General features: G+C 45.7%; 1 protein-coding gene across 5 annotated transcripts in view; it reads left to right on the top strand.

The window, feature by feature from the left end:
* Positions 1-16,444, top strand: part of LOC134809241 (uncharacterized) — a 227,986-nt gene that overhangs the window by 41,099 nt on the left and 170,443 nt on the right. For all 5 annotated transcript variants that reach the window (XR_010154472.1, XR_010154474.1, XR_010154473.1 and 2 more), the window contains exons 2-3: positions 4,527-11,159; positions 11,873-11,932. Coding sequence is in view for 2 of the 5 variants with exons in the window: in XM_063803542.1 (XP_063659612.1) it covers positions 10,910-11,159; positions 11,873-11,932 (310 nt within the window). In the remaining 3 variants the exon portion in view is untranslated. The remainder of the gene's footprint in view (positions 1-4,526; positions 11,160-11,872; positions 11,933-16,444) is intronic.

Genomic DNA, 16,444 nt, shown 5'->3' on the forward strand with positions numbered 1-16,444 from the left:
TCCACAGAATGGGCTCAGGAAACAAAAGATTACTTGATTAGCTGGGAGGTGAGAGAAAAGGGGCTGGAACTGTGTAGGCAGCCACGCAGCTTACAAATAGATTATGTTCTGGACTTTGGAAGTCAGCTGTTTGGAATAGAAGCTGTTTTCCTAGGAATGGTAGATAGCTTTTTATGCCAGCACATAAAGGCATATTTAATTCCAAACTTGGCTGAAATACTGCTGCGTCACAATGAAAATGAGCAGATCCCAGTGCTCCTGGAGTATTAGTACCTAATCAAAGCAGAACAGAACAAGAAATGAAACACGGAGATGGTATTTTATGTATGTTAATATTGCTGATCAAAGAAAAAGGTTGATTTGGAGACAAATTAAGAGGTAAATTGGGATATGTCAAGATTCATAAGGAGTTTCTGGCCTTTCTCTAGAATATGATGATACTCATTCATTTAGGCAGACTTTCCTTAACTGTGGTTCTGTACTGTTACCTTTCTTTTTTTCTGAAGGCAAATTTCCCACTAGGAGGGAGGTAAAGAATTCTGAGACCAACTGGCATGGGTTGAAAAGGAGAACAGAAAGAGTAATGGAGTCAGAGAGAATGCAGGTGTATTTATTAATTAATACGAGCCTCAACGGAGACAAAACTAACATGAGTTGTGAGCAATGAGAGGTGGATGGGCATAGACCGAGGTCAGGATTCTCCTCTGTACTTGGCAAGACAGGAAAGACAGCAGACCTTTGTGGAGCATGTGAGCTGGGAGCTGCTGTTCTGGAAACCTTCCCTCCCACTGTATTTGCCTGCCCTTGTCCCTTACACAGTTCCATTTCATGTCACCCGACTCCTTTCCTTTCCCTGGTTACTGATAGGGCACAAGAAGATAAGCTGGACCAACTCCCTTTTTCTTCCTAGAGATTTGAACTAAGAAACAACCAGATACATTTCAGTCCGTGGTGGGAAGAGGTTTGCGGCTGGCCGTGAGCGCTTCACACATTCACAAATCACGCACTTCTAGTTGGCTTTCTTGTGATGGCGAAAATACTTTCTTTTTGGTTTCATGATGCATTTATTAACCATTCTATTTTTGTATCATACAAATGATCAGAGCTGACAGTTGAATGGCTGGGTTGGGAGAAGTGTGGTAGCCCTAATGGAATTAATTAATTGAATAATATTGCCTGACAAATGGCTCCATTATACCAAAGAGGGCTTGAGACTTAATTACTGATGTCATTTATCTCTCTATTTGCACCCCAACAATAAGTGACTCATTTCTCATTAATATTGGGTCATCTTCCAAAAGGAAGAAAAGAGGCCAAAATATCAGGCGGGTGGGTGGGGGGTGAAGCAATGTCTTTGTTCCCTATCTCATTATTTTGATAAATCATAACAGACTCCGTTAATTAGGTGGGCAGGCTTAACTGGCTGACTCCTGTCCAACAATTACCTCAGAAAGGAGCACCACTGGGAACACATCCTTCCCTTGGGACGACATGAAAGGAAGCTCTAACAAAAAAGGGGATCGTTCCCTTGGCCACGCTGGGGGCATCACAGTTGTCAAGACACATTTCTAGACGTAAGGGCTGGAGCTGTCTCAGGGATATCGCCTGTGCATGACGGTGATGTCTGTGGGCCTGATGCTGCCTTCCTAATCCAGGGTTGAGCTAATGGTTCTCAGTGCCTTTGAGTCCCCCTGGGAAATGAGAACCTAATTAAGCAGGGGAACAGGTGTAAAGAGAACCTGATTTGATCTGGCCACATTAATTGCTGAGATTGGGCTTGCATTTAGCTGGAAACAGTGAATTAACTACAGCCGGAATACAGCTAATCCCTTGGTTTCGCTGCGACTGTGTATAAAACACACTGGACCTGCTGGGGAACACAAACAAAGAGGGATTTGCAATGAAGGTAAAACCGCATCCTTGCATGGGAAGGGCTGAGAAACGAGCTTAGCCACAGAGGGTGGCCATGTGGCCCAGACTGGGCGGCTCATTTTCCCTACAGAATTATCAATAGCACTCTCTTTTATTCTCCAAAAATGTTCCAGTTTGGGCAATAAATTAAATGGTTACTTTATTTCAATGAGAATTTTAAGTTGGTTTAAAATATTTTTTTCTTTGCCGGAGGAGTGGTATTATAGGTTGAGGAGTTACCGGTTGAATTTTGTCCCCCTCAACAAAGATGTTGAAGTCCTGACCCCCAGTATCTGTGAACGTGACCTTATTTGGAATTGGGGTCTTTGCAGATGATCCAGTTAAGGTGAGGCCATTAGGGTGAGCCCTCATCCAGGATGACTGGTGGCTTTTAAAAGGGGGGAATTTTGGACACAGTCACAGGGAGGGCACCATATGAAGGTGAAGGCAGAGTCTGCGGCAATGTTTCTATAAGCCAAGGAACCTGAGGATTGCCAGCGACCCCCAGAAGTTAAGGGAGGGGCCTGGAACAGATTCTCCCCCAGAGCCCTCAGAACAAACCCTGCCAACACCTTGATCTCAGACTTCTGGCCTCCAGAACTGTTCAGCAATAAACGTCTGTTGTTTAAGCCACCCTGCCTTTGGCACTTTGTCACGGCGGCCCCAGCAGACTAACTCACATGGGCACTAGTCTCGAAGCATCTGATAAGGCTCTAATGACTCATGGTTTGTGCGGTTCACAGGACTGAGCCGTCTTGATGGCGAAGGCTGGTTGCAGGGTTAGGGAGCAAAGCTGCTGAGAGGGCCAGTACCAATTTCCCACCTCCTCGGTGCCAAGCTCTGGGAAGAGGGTGTCAGAGACGGCCCTGGTTCCTGGCCTCAAGGGGCCAGCAGTCCGGTGGGCAGGCAGCCTGTGCAGGTGACCTTGTACTTCATTAGCTAAACACGAGTATGTATCTATGTACACACACCAGGAAGGGAGGGAAGCTCAATATAGGTGGGGGGCAGGCCTCCCAAGCTGGGCTGAAAAGCATCAGCCTTCCCAGGATGGGACATCTCAGCTGAGACCTGAGAAGAAAGGGCTACCTGGATTTTATTTTATTTTGTTTTCTTATTTTTGAGACAGGATCTCATTCTGTTGCCCAGAGGCTAGAGTGCAATGATGCAGTCACGACTCACTGTAGCCTTGACCTCCGTAGGCTCAAGCGATCCTCCTATCTCAGCCTCCCAGGTAGCTGGAACCACAGGCACACACCACTGTGCCCAGCTAATTTTTGTATTTTTTGTAGAGACGGGGTTTCGCCAGGTTGCCCAGGCTGGTCTCAAACTCCTGGGCTCAAGGGATCCACCCACCTCAGCCTCCCAAAAGTGCTGAGATTATAGGTGCAAGGCACAACGCTGGGCTGCTACCTGGATTTTAAAAAGGCAGGAGAAACGGAGAACAGATGTGAAGTTCTGAGGACCAGGAGGGCTGGAGCTTGAAAATTCCAACCCGGGAGCGGAGAGACTGGAGAAGGTTGTTTTCCAATTCGTTTTCTCAGCCTTCATTGCTCGTTTATCGAGCGTCTAGAGCACACTGCCATGCACCAGGACAAAGCCACCGCTTCTGTTGGGAGAACTCACTCACGGCAGGAGAGGAGGCCCCTTGAAGTGAATGGAAAAGGCTTAAATGGGAGAGGGATTGGAGGAATGGACAATGTTCACTCCTGGGTCAGAAGACAGGAGCTCTTTGGTCCCTGACCTCTCTGGTCAATTGTTTGCATGTGGCTTGGCGTGGAGAGGTCACAGGTCACATCCAAAAGTGCTAAATTATTTCTAAGTGTATAATGAGATTCTCTGTCCCTGAAGCCGAATTTTGGTTGCAGCTTGTCAGAGTTTCCTTCACAGATATGGCTGGTCATTTGAGAACATTCTAGAGAACACTTTTGTGATGGTTCCTTCCTCTTGAGGTTCTGAGCTCCATATCCTTGCACCTCAGACCCCACATCCAGGACCTACCATCTTGAATTTAAGTTTTTGCCTCTTGGCCCAGAGTCTAAGGAAATTATGAGATCCATAGACCCAATCCATACAGTGCTTTTGCTTTTGAATGCCAGCGTTGGCGTTTCTTAGGTGCTATTTTCAAGGCGGATTTCTAGGTTGGATGTTAAAGTCATCGTTTCTCTTCTCCAGTTGACTTCAATGACCTGTCGCCGGTGGGCCCGGGACAAAAAGTTTTGGGAAGGCAAAACTGGGGTCTGATTTGGTAGGCATGGCATGGATTATGTAAGTGTACAGGTCTGCATTTCAAAATGAAAAATAACAATAATAATTAGGGTTTCTCTGGGCTCCTCATGTCCAAACCACTCTTGCAAAACCACCTTTGGATGAGCCTGAAGTGTCAGCAAATCAGAAACATGTGGATTTAATTTCCTTTGAAATACACCAGGGGGAGAGGGAGCTGTGGGACTTGGCAGCCTGCTTCTTCGGGTTTGCCAAACCCCAAATATCTCACACTCTGTGAGAGCTCTACGCTGGCCCCCAGCAGTCTCGTCTGGCCAGCCCAGCCTCTGCATTTCTTGCCGTACCATCTAGGTCTCCTCTAACCATGATTCCCTTCTCTGGGTCCATTTCAGCTGCCAGAGGGATGCTAACACCGCCCACGTGCTGCAGCAGGACTTTGGAAGGGGAACCAGCACTGTAATGAAGTGTTGGGTTGGCTCAAGTCTTGTCTGGACCACAAACCATTTTTCAACCACTGGTGTGCCTTTAAAACCCAAACCAACTGTGAGAGTGGTTTTCTACTTTGATTCTAGATGGGAAAATATTTTGCTTTTTTGGTGGATGACAGTGTCAAGTCCCAAATGGATTTGGTTTCATCCTCCAGCACGCATGCATATAACGTGAAACATGCCCACACTCTGCAAGGGCCACAGCCACCCCACCATTATGTTCCAAGGCAAATATGCGTCCGCGGGTCCCCGGGAAAGTAAAGGAGTTTCACATTGAGGAGCTGAGCCACACAGTCTAGCAGTTCTGATGTCTCTCCAAGGCCCACAGATCCTGGTCTACTAACTTAAGGGTAAGGTTGTATAAATAAGGTCATCACTTGCTGGTTCATTATTTTTCTTCGTTGATAGTAATGCCTCCTTTTTTCTTCCTTTGTATTTTCTGTGTCTTGCAGCCCCTTTTGTCTAAAATAGTGATGTACATTCAATGCAAAGGGCAAATGGAACCATTGAAAAGTACTTTTTGCATCCAAAACAGCCAACGCTTTGGTGCCTGCTATGTGTCAGACACTGATTCTTCTGTCATCCTTATTCTACTGATGAGGCAACTGAGGCAGCTTCAAAGAGTTCGAGTAACCTGCAGATCACACAACTAGGAAGTAAGAGAGCTGGAACTTGACGTTGGGCTGTTGACCTCCAGAAATGGTGTTTTTTCCAGTACTCAGTGCTGCCTCTGACTCCATTGTGATGGTTGATTTTATGTGTCAACTTGACTGGGCCCAGGGGTACCCAGATATTTGGTCAAACATTATTCTGGGTGTTTCTGTGAGGGTGTTTTGGGTGAGATTAACATTTAAATTGGTAGACTGAGTAAAGCAGATGGCCCTCTATGATATGGCCAGGCCTCATCCAATCCATTGAAAGCCTGAATGGAACAAAAAGGCCAACCCTCCCTCAGTAGGAGGAAATTTCGTCTGCTTGACTGCATTCAAACTAGGACGTCAACTTTTTCCTGCCTTTGGACTTGAATAGAAACATCAGCTCTTCCTAGGTCTTCAACCTGCCAGGCTTCAGATTGAAGTTTATACCATCAGCTCTCTTGGTTCTTAGGCCTTTGGACCCAGACTGTAAGTGCACCATCCGTTCTCTTGGGTCTCGCTTGCTGACTCACCCTGCAGATTTGGGGACTTATCAGCCTCTGTAATTCTGTGAGCCAATTCCTTCTAATAGATCTCTCTATACGCATCCTGTCTCACTGGAAGAACCCTGATACGGTTAGGCTTTGTGTCCTCATTCAAATCTCATCTTGAATTGTAAATCCCATAATCCCCATAATCCCCATGTGTCAGGGGAGGGATCAGGTGGAGGTAATTGCATCATGGGAGCAGTTTCCCCTGTGCTCTTCTCACGATAGTGAAAGAGTTCTCACAAGATCTGATGGTTTTATAAGGTGCTCTTCCCCCTTTGCTCTGCACTTCTCCTTCCTGCTGCCTTGTGGCCTTGTGAAGAAGGTGTCTTGCTTCCCCTTTGCCCTCCTCCATGATTGTAAGTTTCCTGAGGCCTCCCCAGTCATGCAGAACTGTGAGTCAATTAAACCTCTGTCCTTTATAAATTACCCAGTCTCAGGCGGTTCTTTATACCAGTGTGAGAATGGACTAATACAAACCCTAATACATCAATTTCTTTTTTGATCTACCAGGCAATCCTGTGAAGTAGATGGGTCAGGTAATATCATTGCTATTTGACAGATGAGGGAGAACAAGACCTAGCAAATGAACACGCATGTGTTACATGCTCACATAGTCACACACATGCTCGCATGCGTGCCGTGCACACACACACACACACACACACACACACACATACAGACCACACACTTCAGGACGAAGGTCAGAATCCAGGTCTAATCATTTAAGTAAGTGCTTCTTCCCCAGGGTGTCCACAGAGCAGCCAGCCATGGAGGGCAGTGCTAACTTACTTTTAAAATGCCCTTAATGTCCAGGATCACGATAGCAAGTCCCCCTTCATGCAGAAAAATCTGCCTCTGAGTATCTGGGTGTGCAGAGGAGCTACTACTATTATTCTGTTCCTCACATTCCATACTGTAAGTTCCAGCTACAGAGAATATTGTAGCAAAGTGCTAGCAAACCTAGCACGTTCCCACCTGGAGACAGCGAATCCAGAGAGTGGGTCCTCGAGGGTGAAATTATCCCCCAAACGATTGCATGTTGAGTGGGACAAGGATATCTGGCCAGTAGAATGTCTGTATAAGAGAAGGCAGAAATCTCATTATCTTTGTTGGCTGATGTAAAATCTAAGGCCATGCAATGTGTTAAGACTGCTGTCACTTATCCTAGGTGATGACTCAGTCTGTTTACTTGCAAGTCTTTCTGTTTTGCAAAGCCACCCCCGCTTCAGGATTTAGAAGAAATAGTGTTCTCCCCCACCTGCTCTGGTCTTCACGATATCCACTCTGGCAGGCCAGGGCCATAGTCGAGCTGTTAAATATTGAAGATGTGTCGTCCTGATTGTATTTAAGTAGTATTTCATTGAAAGTGAGTGGAAGATGGGAGAAGCAATGTTTATACATCTTCAACTGCTCTTATCAAGCAGACAGAAGTTCAGACGGAGGTGGCTGTGACCTTCTACTGCTGTTTATAAGCAGCAGGGAAATATATTTTGGGTTTTGGCAGCCACAAGATCCCTGCATAATCCACCAGTCCTCCCCCGTACTCCCACCTCCCACCTCAATCATTTTTGTATTGAAATGTCTGTAGAAAATGGATGTGGAATGGCACTATTGTCTTGGGTAAGTAAGTTTTTCACTCAAGGCACAAAACCCCTGTCATACACCTACCTCTGGTTCTACAGGAGCCTGTGAACTGGTGCCAGAAGAGGAAAGGCTGAGCTGATACTGCAAAGATGTGGCAGCAGATGGGAACTTGTGCCTCCAAGTGGGGAGCCTTGGTTTTAATGAATGAAATCTAGCAAGTTCCCATCTGGAGATAGTGAATCCAGGAAGAGGATCTTGGATTGGACAAGTGGATGGGATTCAGTTTGGCCAAAGGGCCAGAAAAAACTCTCATTCTTTAAATGAAAACCTTCTCGTCTCTTCCAACCTCCTAGTCTTAGGACAAGATCATTTTTAAAAGGTCTAGTTTTGTGGCTTCACACTATGAACTAGCTGTTGTGAGTCCCAAAGAAGAAAAGAGCATTACTTTTTTCATTTAAAAAGTGAGCTTCAAACTCACTAGTTCTGCCTGAAGCCAGAAGCTTCCGACTTCCACCGGCATCTCTGTAACCGGCATCTCTCTAATGGGATAATGGGTAGTTTTCATACTTCGAAAAGCACTGCTTTTTGTCTCTGCCGGTTGAGTAAGCTTTTGCAAGCAGGGTTGAACAAGAAACACCGTTTTGGATGGCAATGGTTTTATTTACATTATACCCACCTAGGAGCTTGTTTTCATGGAGGGGCTCAAATGTGCTGGACAATGGACTCTGAATTAAGGAGGAGTGTGGAGATCATTGAAACATTTGCTCTAGGGGAAGAAATCAAGCAAAGAGACCTATTCATTCACATTGACCTTGGAGATAGATATCAAGTAATGGGGCAATTCAGGGCTAATTGTTTCCTCTGGGGAGAGCAGGACTCCCATTGGGTGTCCCATTGGCTGTGGGTCTCTCCCTCCTGCAGTCTCAGGACCAGGAGTGTCAGATGCCATTCCCCAGTGGGCTGGTACCTTTGATGGGTGCTGACATTGTCTGGTCACATTCCACTCCATGAGTTGTCCTCAGCAGCCAGCCAGCCCCGGTGCCATTGGCCATGCCACAGTGTAACATAGACCTGACTGTTTAAAACAGGTGGCTTTCTACTTGGGTCCCCTCTGGGATATTCTCAGCATGCAAAAGGGGTTTGCACATTCAGCATACTTAGGCAGGCTTTAGAAATATTGACTTAAGTGGAAATTGCCTCAAAAAATACAGATACCAGCTGGGCATGGTGTCTCATGCCTGTAATCCCAGCACTTTGGGAGGCCGAGGTGGGAGGATCACCTGAGGTCAGGAGTTCGAAACCAGCCTGGCCAACGTGGTGAAACCCCACCTCCACAAAAATACCAAAATTAGCCAGGCATGATGGCAGGTGCCTGTAATCCCAGCTACTCAGGAGGCTGAGGTGGGAGAATCGCTTGAACCCAGGAGGTGGGGTTTGCAGTGAGACAAGACTGTGCCATTGCACTCCAGCCTGGGTGACAGAGTGAGAGTCAGTCTCAAAAAAATACAGAGTGAGAGGCAGTCTCAAAAAAATAAAAATAAGTAAATAAAATACAGATACCTCACCCCACCATCAGATCAAAGAAGCAGAGTCACCTGGGGATGTGACCCAGGCATTGGCACTTAAAAAATCTTCCCAGGTAGGTGCATCTGGTTTGAAAACGACTGAACGCAGGAAATGAAAGCTATTTCTTGGCTACGTTTGTGGGGATTTCTTGGTCTCTGTCTCTCACTGTGGGTGGTGCATGACATTTGTAGGTGTGGACTAAAGGCCACAGGAGAGTGTTCATGCCCCTGGGAGGGGTTTCATGGTTGGTGGCCCTGTTGTTAGGGAAACGGGCAGTGCATGGGCTAAGCCCACCTGGCAGGTGGACACAAACACACACACACTCTCAAACCCTCTTCCCGGTTGAAAAACTCTCACATGAGTCCTGTGGTTGGGCACGCAGGGTATCCAGGAGCCACAGAAGCTGCTGTCCCCATGACCTCAACTTCGAGTCTGCTCTCTAATTCTTTCTCATCTGTATCCTGGTTTCTCATTGATTAAGAAGGCATTTAGTTGATGCCAGTGATGTTAATGACTCATCTTATGACTCTTGGGGACTTTCTCTGCCCTGTAAATACCACATCCCTCTTCTACCAAATAAATGTTATTATTATTATTATTATTATTATTATTATTATTTTTGTAGCCCATGGCCCAGTCTAATTATGACAAAAAGGTTTACAAAGAGACACACTTTAAAGATAAGGACATGGATGGGCTCAAGACGGTAAAGGATGTGCTGTATTCTGCAAACCCTAAGCATAGAAGCATAGAAGACTGGAATGGCTATCTTAAGATCAGACAAATCGGACTTCCAGGTATACAGCGTAAACCGAAACAATCCCCACAGACATCCCCTCCCTGTCTCTCACCCCTACACCGTCTTGGTACTAGGTGCTTCAGACCCTGCAGCTGGGCTGTGTCTATGTGATATGGCCTGCGTCCAATGGTATGGTTTGGCTGTGTCCCCACCCAAATATCTTGAATTGCAGCTCCCATAATTCCCACTTATTGTGGGAGGGACCTGGTGGGAGATAACTGAATCATGGGGACAGTTTCCCCCACACTGTTCTTGTAGTGAATAAGTCTCACAAGATCTGACAGTTTTATAAGGAGTTTTCCCTTTTGCTTGGCTCTCGTTCTCTCTTGTCTGCCACCATGTAAGACATGCCTTTCACTTTCTGCCATAATTGTGAGGCCTCCCCAGCCACGTGGAACTGTGAGTCCATTAAACCTCTTTTTCTTTATAAATTACCCAGTCTTGAGTATGTCTGTGTCAGCAGTGTGAAAATGGACTAATACAGACAGGCATCTTGGTCAGTTTGCCTGGGTTGGGTGCCTCGGTTCCCACTTTGGGTGTTCCCCAGACCCTCTGAGTCTCCACAGCTGCTTCTGATGTTGCCTGGCTCCGGATTCTTCCTCCCTTCCTTCCCCTTCTCCTCTCATCTCCCAGGCCTTTGGCATAATCTCATCCAGGAATTTAGTTTTTACCAAAGCCAGGAAGAATCTTTTCAGCCAGCTGAAATCCCTAAGGTCAGGAAGTGTGAAGCTGGGCCACCAGCCAGGATTTGATGTGGGTGAGAATAAAGAGAACTGAACCCAGATTAGTATTTTAACAGAGGGTCCTACAAGGCCTTGACAGCGTGACACTTTCCCCAGGTGCCCACCATCAGGGATCATTGTTTCTGCCTCCTGGGCTCCTCCAGGCTCTCACCTCTGTCTAGGTCATCGCTTTGGAGGTACTAGGCTTTCTTGGCCCCTCCCGGCTCTCACCTCTGTCTAGGTCATCGCTTTGGAGGTACTGGGCTTTCTTGGCCCCTCCCCAAACTTTAACCCGTTTAAGGCAGCCGTCACTTTTTGCAGGGCCTCCAAGCTCACTCAGAAATCTTGTGTTGAATGGTGCAGAGCTAAGTTGTTCACTCTGCAGTATCATATTAGAAGAGATTTGGTTTACCCTGAATCCACTCTGACGATGTTTGTTCGTTTGACCTTCAGGTGTGCAAGTTGGTTGTCTTCAGGGAAGAGAGCAGTTCTCACTCAACAATCAGACATAACTCTGTCTTATAACAAAATTGCACCCGTGGAGCGTCTAGGAACTCCCTACCCAAAGTGTGGTCTGTGGGCCAGCAGCACCTGCGTCATCTGGGAACTTGTAAGAAATGGGATTCTTAGCCGACCCCAGACCCTGCTGCATCAGAACCTGCATTTTAATGAGATCCCAGGTGATTTGTGTACCTGTGAAAATTTAAGAAGCCCCACTCCAGGGCATACACATCTCACTGATAGGAATGGAATCAGGACTATTACATATTTTGGAAATATTTTTAAACAATTAAGAAAAAAGTTATAAAAAATTTCCTTATTAAATTAGCAAAGATCCAAAATGAAAGATTATCCCAATATTTTTGTTAAATAGATACTTTTTTTGTTAGACACTGCTGGTGGGAATATAAATACAATGTTTCTTAGTATAATGTTTCTAAAGGGCAAATTGTTAGAGAAGTCTGAGAACAAATTCTCTGCCTTTTTTTAAGCATTGACAGATAAAATGGTATGTATTTTTCATGTACAACATGATGTTTTGAAGTATTTGCACATTGTGGAATGGTTAAATTTAGCCAATTACCTCACAGAGGTTTTTTTGTGTGTGTGAAAACACTTAATATCCACTTTCTTTGCATTTTTCAAGAATACAGTATATTGTCACGAACTGTAATCCCCATGCTGCAGGACAGAGCTCTTGAACTTATTCCTCCTGTGTAATTGCAATTACATATCCTTTGACCAACAGCTCTTTAGAGGAGCAATTTCCTTTCTGTGACTTGATCTTAAGGAAAAAATTAACTTGTGATGTAGCTCCAAGGATATGGGGAAAAGGATTTTCATGACAAAGGTTTATTTGTTTTTCTAATCTTTTCTTCTTCCTTACTAACAGAACCCCAGTTTTGTGGCGGGACGGGGGCAATACAATCCACGTGTTCTGGGCGCTTTGCAGGTAAGGGTGGCCAATGAGATGTAAGCAGAAGTCACTGGGAGATACCAGGCAGGAAAACGCTTTCTCAGGGGAATCCACTCAGTTACCAGCATCCTCTGACCTATAATTCCGCACCCCTCTCCCCCTTTGTCCTGCTCTGGAGTCCCAGTGGCCTGTTGGAGATGACCATTACCCAACAACCGATGTCAATGCAGCCTCCTTCCAGACTTTTTATTTTATATATATTTAAAAAAATCTAATTTGTCCAAGTCAGTCTTTCAGGAGTTTGATATTTGCAGGTGAACACAACTCCTTACTTGCACACAACCTATATATCCAAAAATAGGGGCTTGATGAATAAATTATCATTTATCCACACGATGAAATGCTATACAGCATTAAAAAATCATGCAGAACTGTGGTTTCAAATTATTTCTAGTAAAGGACACCTCCACTTTTTCATAATCAGTCTTTCTAGAATCCCAGTGTACAGAACTGTTTAGAAGTAGAGCTCTCCCACTTTGGGAGGCTGAGGCAGGCGGATCACTTGAGGTTGGGAGTTCCGGACCAGCCTGGCCAACATGGTGAAACCCGGTCTCTACTAAAAATGCAAAAACGAGCTGGATGTGGTGGCAGGCACCTGTGGTCCTGCTGCTCTGGAGGCTGAGGCATAAGAGTAGCTTGAACCCAAGAGGCGGAGGTTGCAGAGAGCAGGGATCGCAGCACTGCACTACAGCCTGGTGACAGAGCAAGACTCTGTCTCAAAAAAGAAAAAAAAAAGAAAGGATATTAAAGTCATTAAGGTCCCTGAAAATGGCTATAACAACAACAAAAAAAATGTGACTTACAAAAAGAAACCTACAGACTTGTCAACCAAATGTAACATGTGAACTCTGGATCCTACTCTGTATATTGACCAAATATCTGACGATTTGAAGAACTCTTTGGGAATTTTATTTTATTTTCTAAATTTGTTTGTTACTGGGGCTTGTTTCTCCAAGAATTTTTTTTTGTAACTTAAATAAAAAATAAAGTAATGCTCTTCTAGGTTGACTTGGGAGTAGGGACTTATCATCTCTTCCTTCCATCTGCAAAATGTCCTCTCCCCTCTGTAGGGTCCCTGAAATACCTTCACAGGTCTCCAGAATTTGGTAAAACTATAGAACACAGTTTGAAATGCATTATTATATAATTATCTCTTAATCTACAGGGAGAAAAAAGCTCATGAGATCTTAAGCAAACAGCTTACTAGTTGAATTATGATACGATCCGATTTCATGTTTAAGAATATATATATATAGAAATATTAATTTTCCCAGGCTTCAACACTCTTTGGGAAAAATGAAGTTACATTCATCGTCATTACTCAAATTCCCCTGGTTGGTGGACTTCATTTGCAGAACAGCAGCACTTTCTTCCTCTGTCTCTCTAGTTATTCCTGAAGGGCCTTAGGGGTGTTTCCCATGTGTCAGGAGCATGAACCCTCAAATTCTCTCCCTGGCTTCATGGTTCCTATGGCCTACTGAGGTGTCTGAGGACAATCCAGTCCCTTCTGGTGCCCTGGAAGGGGACACCATCCGGCCAGCATTCCCACCTGTCCCGCATATGCCTCGGTCCTGCAAGGGGTCAGGCCGTGCCACTTTCTGCAAAGAACCAGGAGGATAAACAATATTTCATGGGGCTGAGCTGTAGCTCAGGGACAGCCTGGGTACCAGAGGCCATGCCAGTAGTCATGCTTTCTTCCTTGTTGCTAGTCCTATCTGGCTCCATGCATCCATGCACCTAGCTTCAACCTCCCAGACTTTCTCCACCTTCACCTTCAAATGAGCTGGGGTGTGAGGCGGGGGTCCCCTCCCCCATCCTGTGTGTGTATGTGTATATATAAATTGGAACTTAAAAATTTAACAGTAGTTTCTGAATGGCAAGATTGGGGTGCTTAAATTTTTCCTATTTTTTTTCCTGCATAATTGTAATTTTAAAAATTTCTACAATAAACATGTATCACTTGTATTTTTAAAAAATAGAGGCTGATATGGAATAATTGCTTGAAGCCAGGAGTTCAGCAAGACCAGCCTAAGCAACATAGTGAGACCACCCCCCAACTTCTCTAAAAATTTTTTTAAATTAGCCAAGCATGGTGGTACGTGTCTGTAGTTCCAGCTATTCAAGAGGCTCAGGTGGGAGGGTCACTTGAGCTCAGGAGTGGACTCAGTGACTGCTATGACTGTGCCACTGCACTCCAGCCCAGGTAACAGAAAAAATGAAGTCACCCCATCTCTGGAAAAAAAAATTGGGATGCACCTGAAATCAGTTCTGACTCTGATCTCTGAATCTTAATCCATTTAACTGTGAGTTTCCTGCCATCCAACTTAAAGTATTTTCCCTGTGTCAGTGTTGGAGGGGTGGAGGTGGGAGTGGGCAGAGGACAGTGTATGTGTGTGTGTTGAGAGGGGGAGGAAATACTATAGACATGAAAAAATCACGTAGAACTATAGCTTCAAAGTATTTCTAGTAGAGGACACCTTTCCTTTTTTGTATTGTCCTTCATAGAATACCAGTATTTGCCTACTGTGAACAGCTAATAAAATGTGTGTATGGAAGACTGAAGACAGTCTGAAGATGCATCTCAACAAGGCCTAAGTCTCCCTTCCTCTGGGACTGTCCGGAGTGCTAGTTCACTGGGCTCCTTGCTCTGAGGCTGGTGGGAACTGGATTTCAGGACACAGGCTGACCACACAGGGAGCTGTATCGCAGCCCTTCCAACTGGCACTCCCCTCGGTTCTCACACTGTAGCAGTAGTGGGTTGGGAGGCTCCAGGCACGGGGAGGGTAGTAGGATGATGAGGATGGTGGTTGATATTACAAAGGACGAGTATGGTTTTCACCACAGAAAACCACACAATGTCCTAATTCCTATTAACTTCTGCACCTTGCAGGCCTTTCTTTAGCTGCTAAAGGCTGTCGGTCTTTGCTGATTTGCAGAAAGGTTCACGCTCATGATGAGGTTTTCAATTCAGGTGGGAACTAGACGAGCAGGTAAGGGCCGCCTGCATGGAGGGTCCTTGTCTCTGTGGAGTTTACGGCATTCGTGGTTTTCCTCGGAAGGAGCTGCCTGTGTGGTGAATTCTGCTTTGAGAACTGGACTTTCCAAGTGCTCCCATGGCAGGGGACAACATTTCAGAGCTCCCTTTTCACTGTTACAACAAAAGAAGGCTCTTCCTGTGTCCGGTGAGACCCCTGAAATACGAGTCATCCCCACTCCTGACCCACTCCCAATACCTACCAGCTGCTCCTTGCTTTAGTTTTAGAATATCCCTTTTGACCTTCTGTCTCCCTTTTTGTCACTGTCGTTTGACCCTGAGTTTCCCCTGCCCACATCCTGCCTACAGTGCTTCATGTTGCTTTAAATGACTTCACAGCCCCTTGCTCCTTTAAGTGATCTAAGCTGAGCTGGGTTAGCAGGGCCACTTTCTGTGTAGCAAGGGGACGTCTAAAGGCCGCAGCCCAGCTGGGTTAGCTGCTCTAAGGGGACTCCAGTCTTCCTCACCCCACCAGGTGCCCCAAAGAGCAAAACCAGTGTTTCTTTTCATCCATCACCTTTTCCTCAACAACACCAGCTAACATTTGTTAAGCACTTACTCTCTTTCTGGCCCATGTGTTTATTAGCCTAATCCTGACTGCAGCCCTGTGTGGTAGGTGCTTCAATAAGCCCCATTTGTTAGATAAGAAAATTGACTCCTGGCCGAGGTGCCCCATATGGAAGGTGGTAGAGCTGGGGCAGATTCCAGCCCAGGCGCCTGGCTCTTGGCATGAGCAGCCTACCATAGCACCAGTTCTGTGGTTCTTCCCTCTGAGAAGCCTGTATTGAATTGCTTTTCTTTAAGTTGTATTTTGTGTTTAGTTGAAGCGCCCAATCCTCCCATTCAGTTTTCAGGGGAGCCAGGTGTGGTGGTGGTGCACACCTGTAGCCCTAGCTACTCTGGAGGCTGACGTGGGAGGATTGCTTGAGCCTAGTGAGCCGTGATTGCAGCTCTGCACTGCACTGCACTGGCGGGGTCGCAGCAAGATCCTGTCTCCAAAAAAAAAAAAAAAAAAAAAAGTTTTAAGTGGTTTTCATGGTGCCTCAAGGCTCTTCTGCCTGTAGGACCGACTGCTGTGCAGGGCTCTGGCCCTGGAGTTTAGATTAACAGCAGGAAGCCTCTTGTTTACATGGATCCACATGGCTGCAGCTTCCTAGCCAAGGGACCTCAGGACAGTACAAGGTTCTGTTCCTGGTTGACGCTCCAGTTGGTGCTGGGTGGGCCTCAGGTTGCCTCAGTTTTAGCCGTATGTTTGAAAAAGTGATGCCCTAATGATCCACTCTAGAAATAAGGCAGAGAGAATCAGGAAATAGGGTTTTTAAGTTGCTCAAACATCGCTCCATAGATTATCACATTTACTCCTTGGGCAGGTTTTTTCTTTATTTTATTTATTTATTTATTTTGAGACAGAGTGTCGCTCTGTCTCCCGGGCTGGAGTGCAGTGGTGCCATCTC

The sequence above is a fragment of the Pan troglodytes genome, chromosome 22 (genome assembly GCF_028858775.2).
Source record: "Pan troglodytes isolate AG18354 chromosome 22, NHGRI_mPanTro3-v2.0_pri, whole genome shotgun sequence".
Lineage (NCBI taxonomy): Eukaryota > Metazoa > Chordata > Mammalia > Primates > Hominidae > Pan > Pan troglodytes.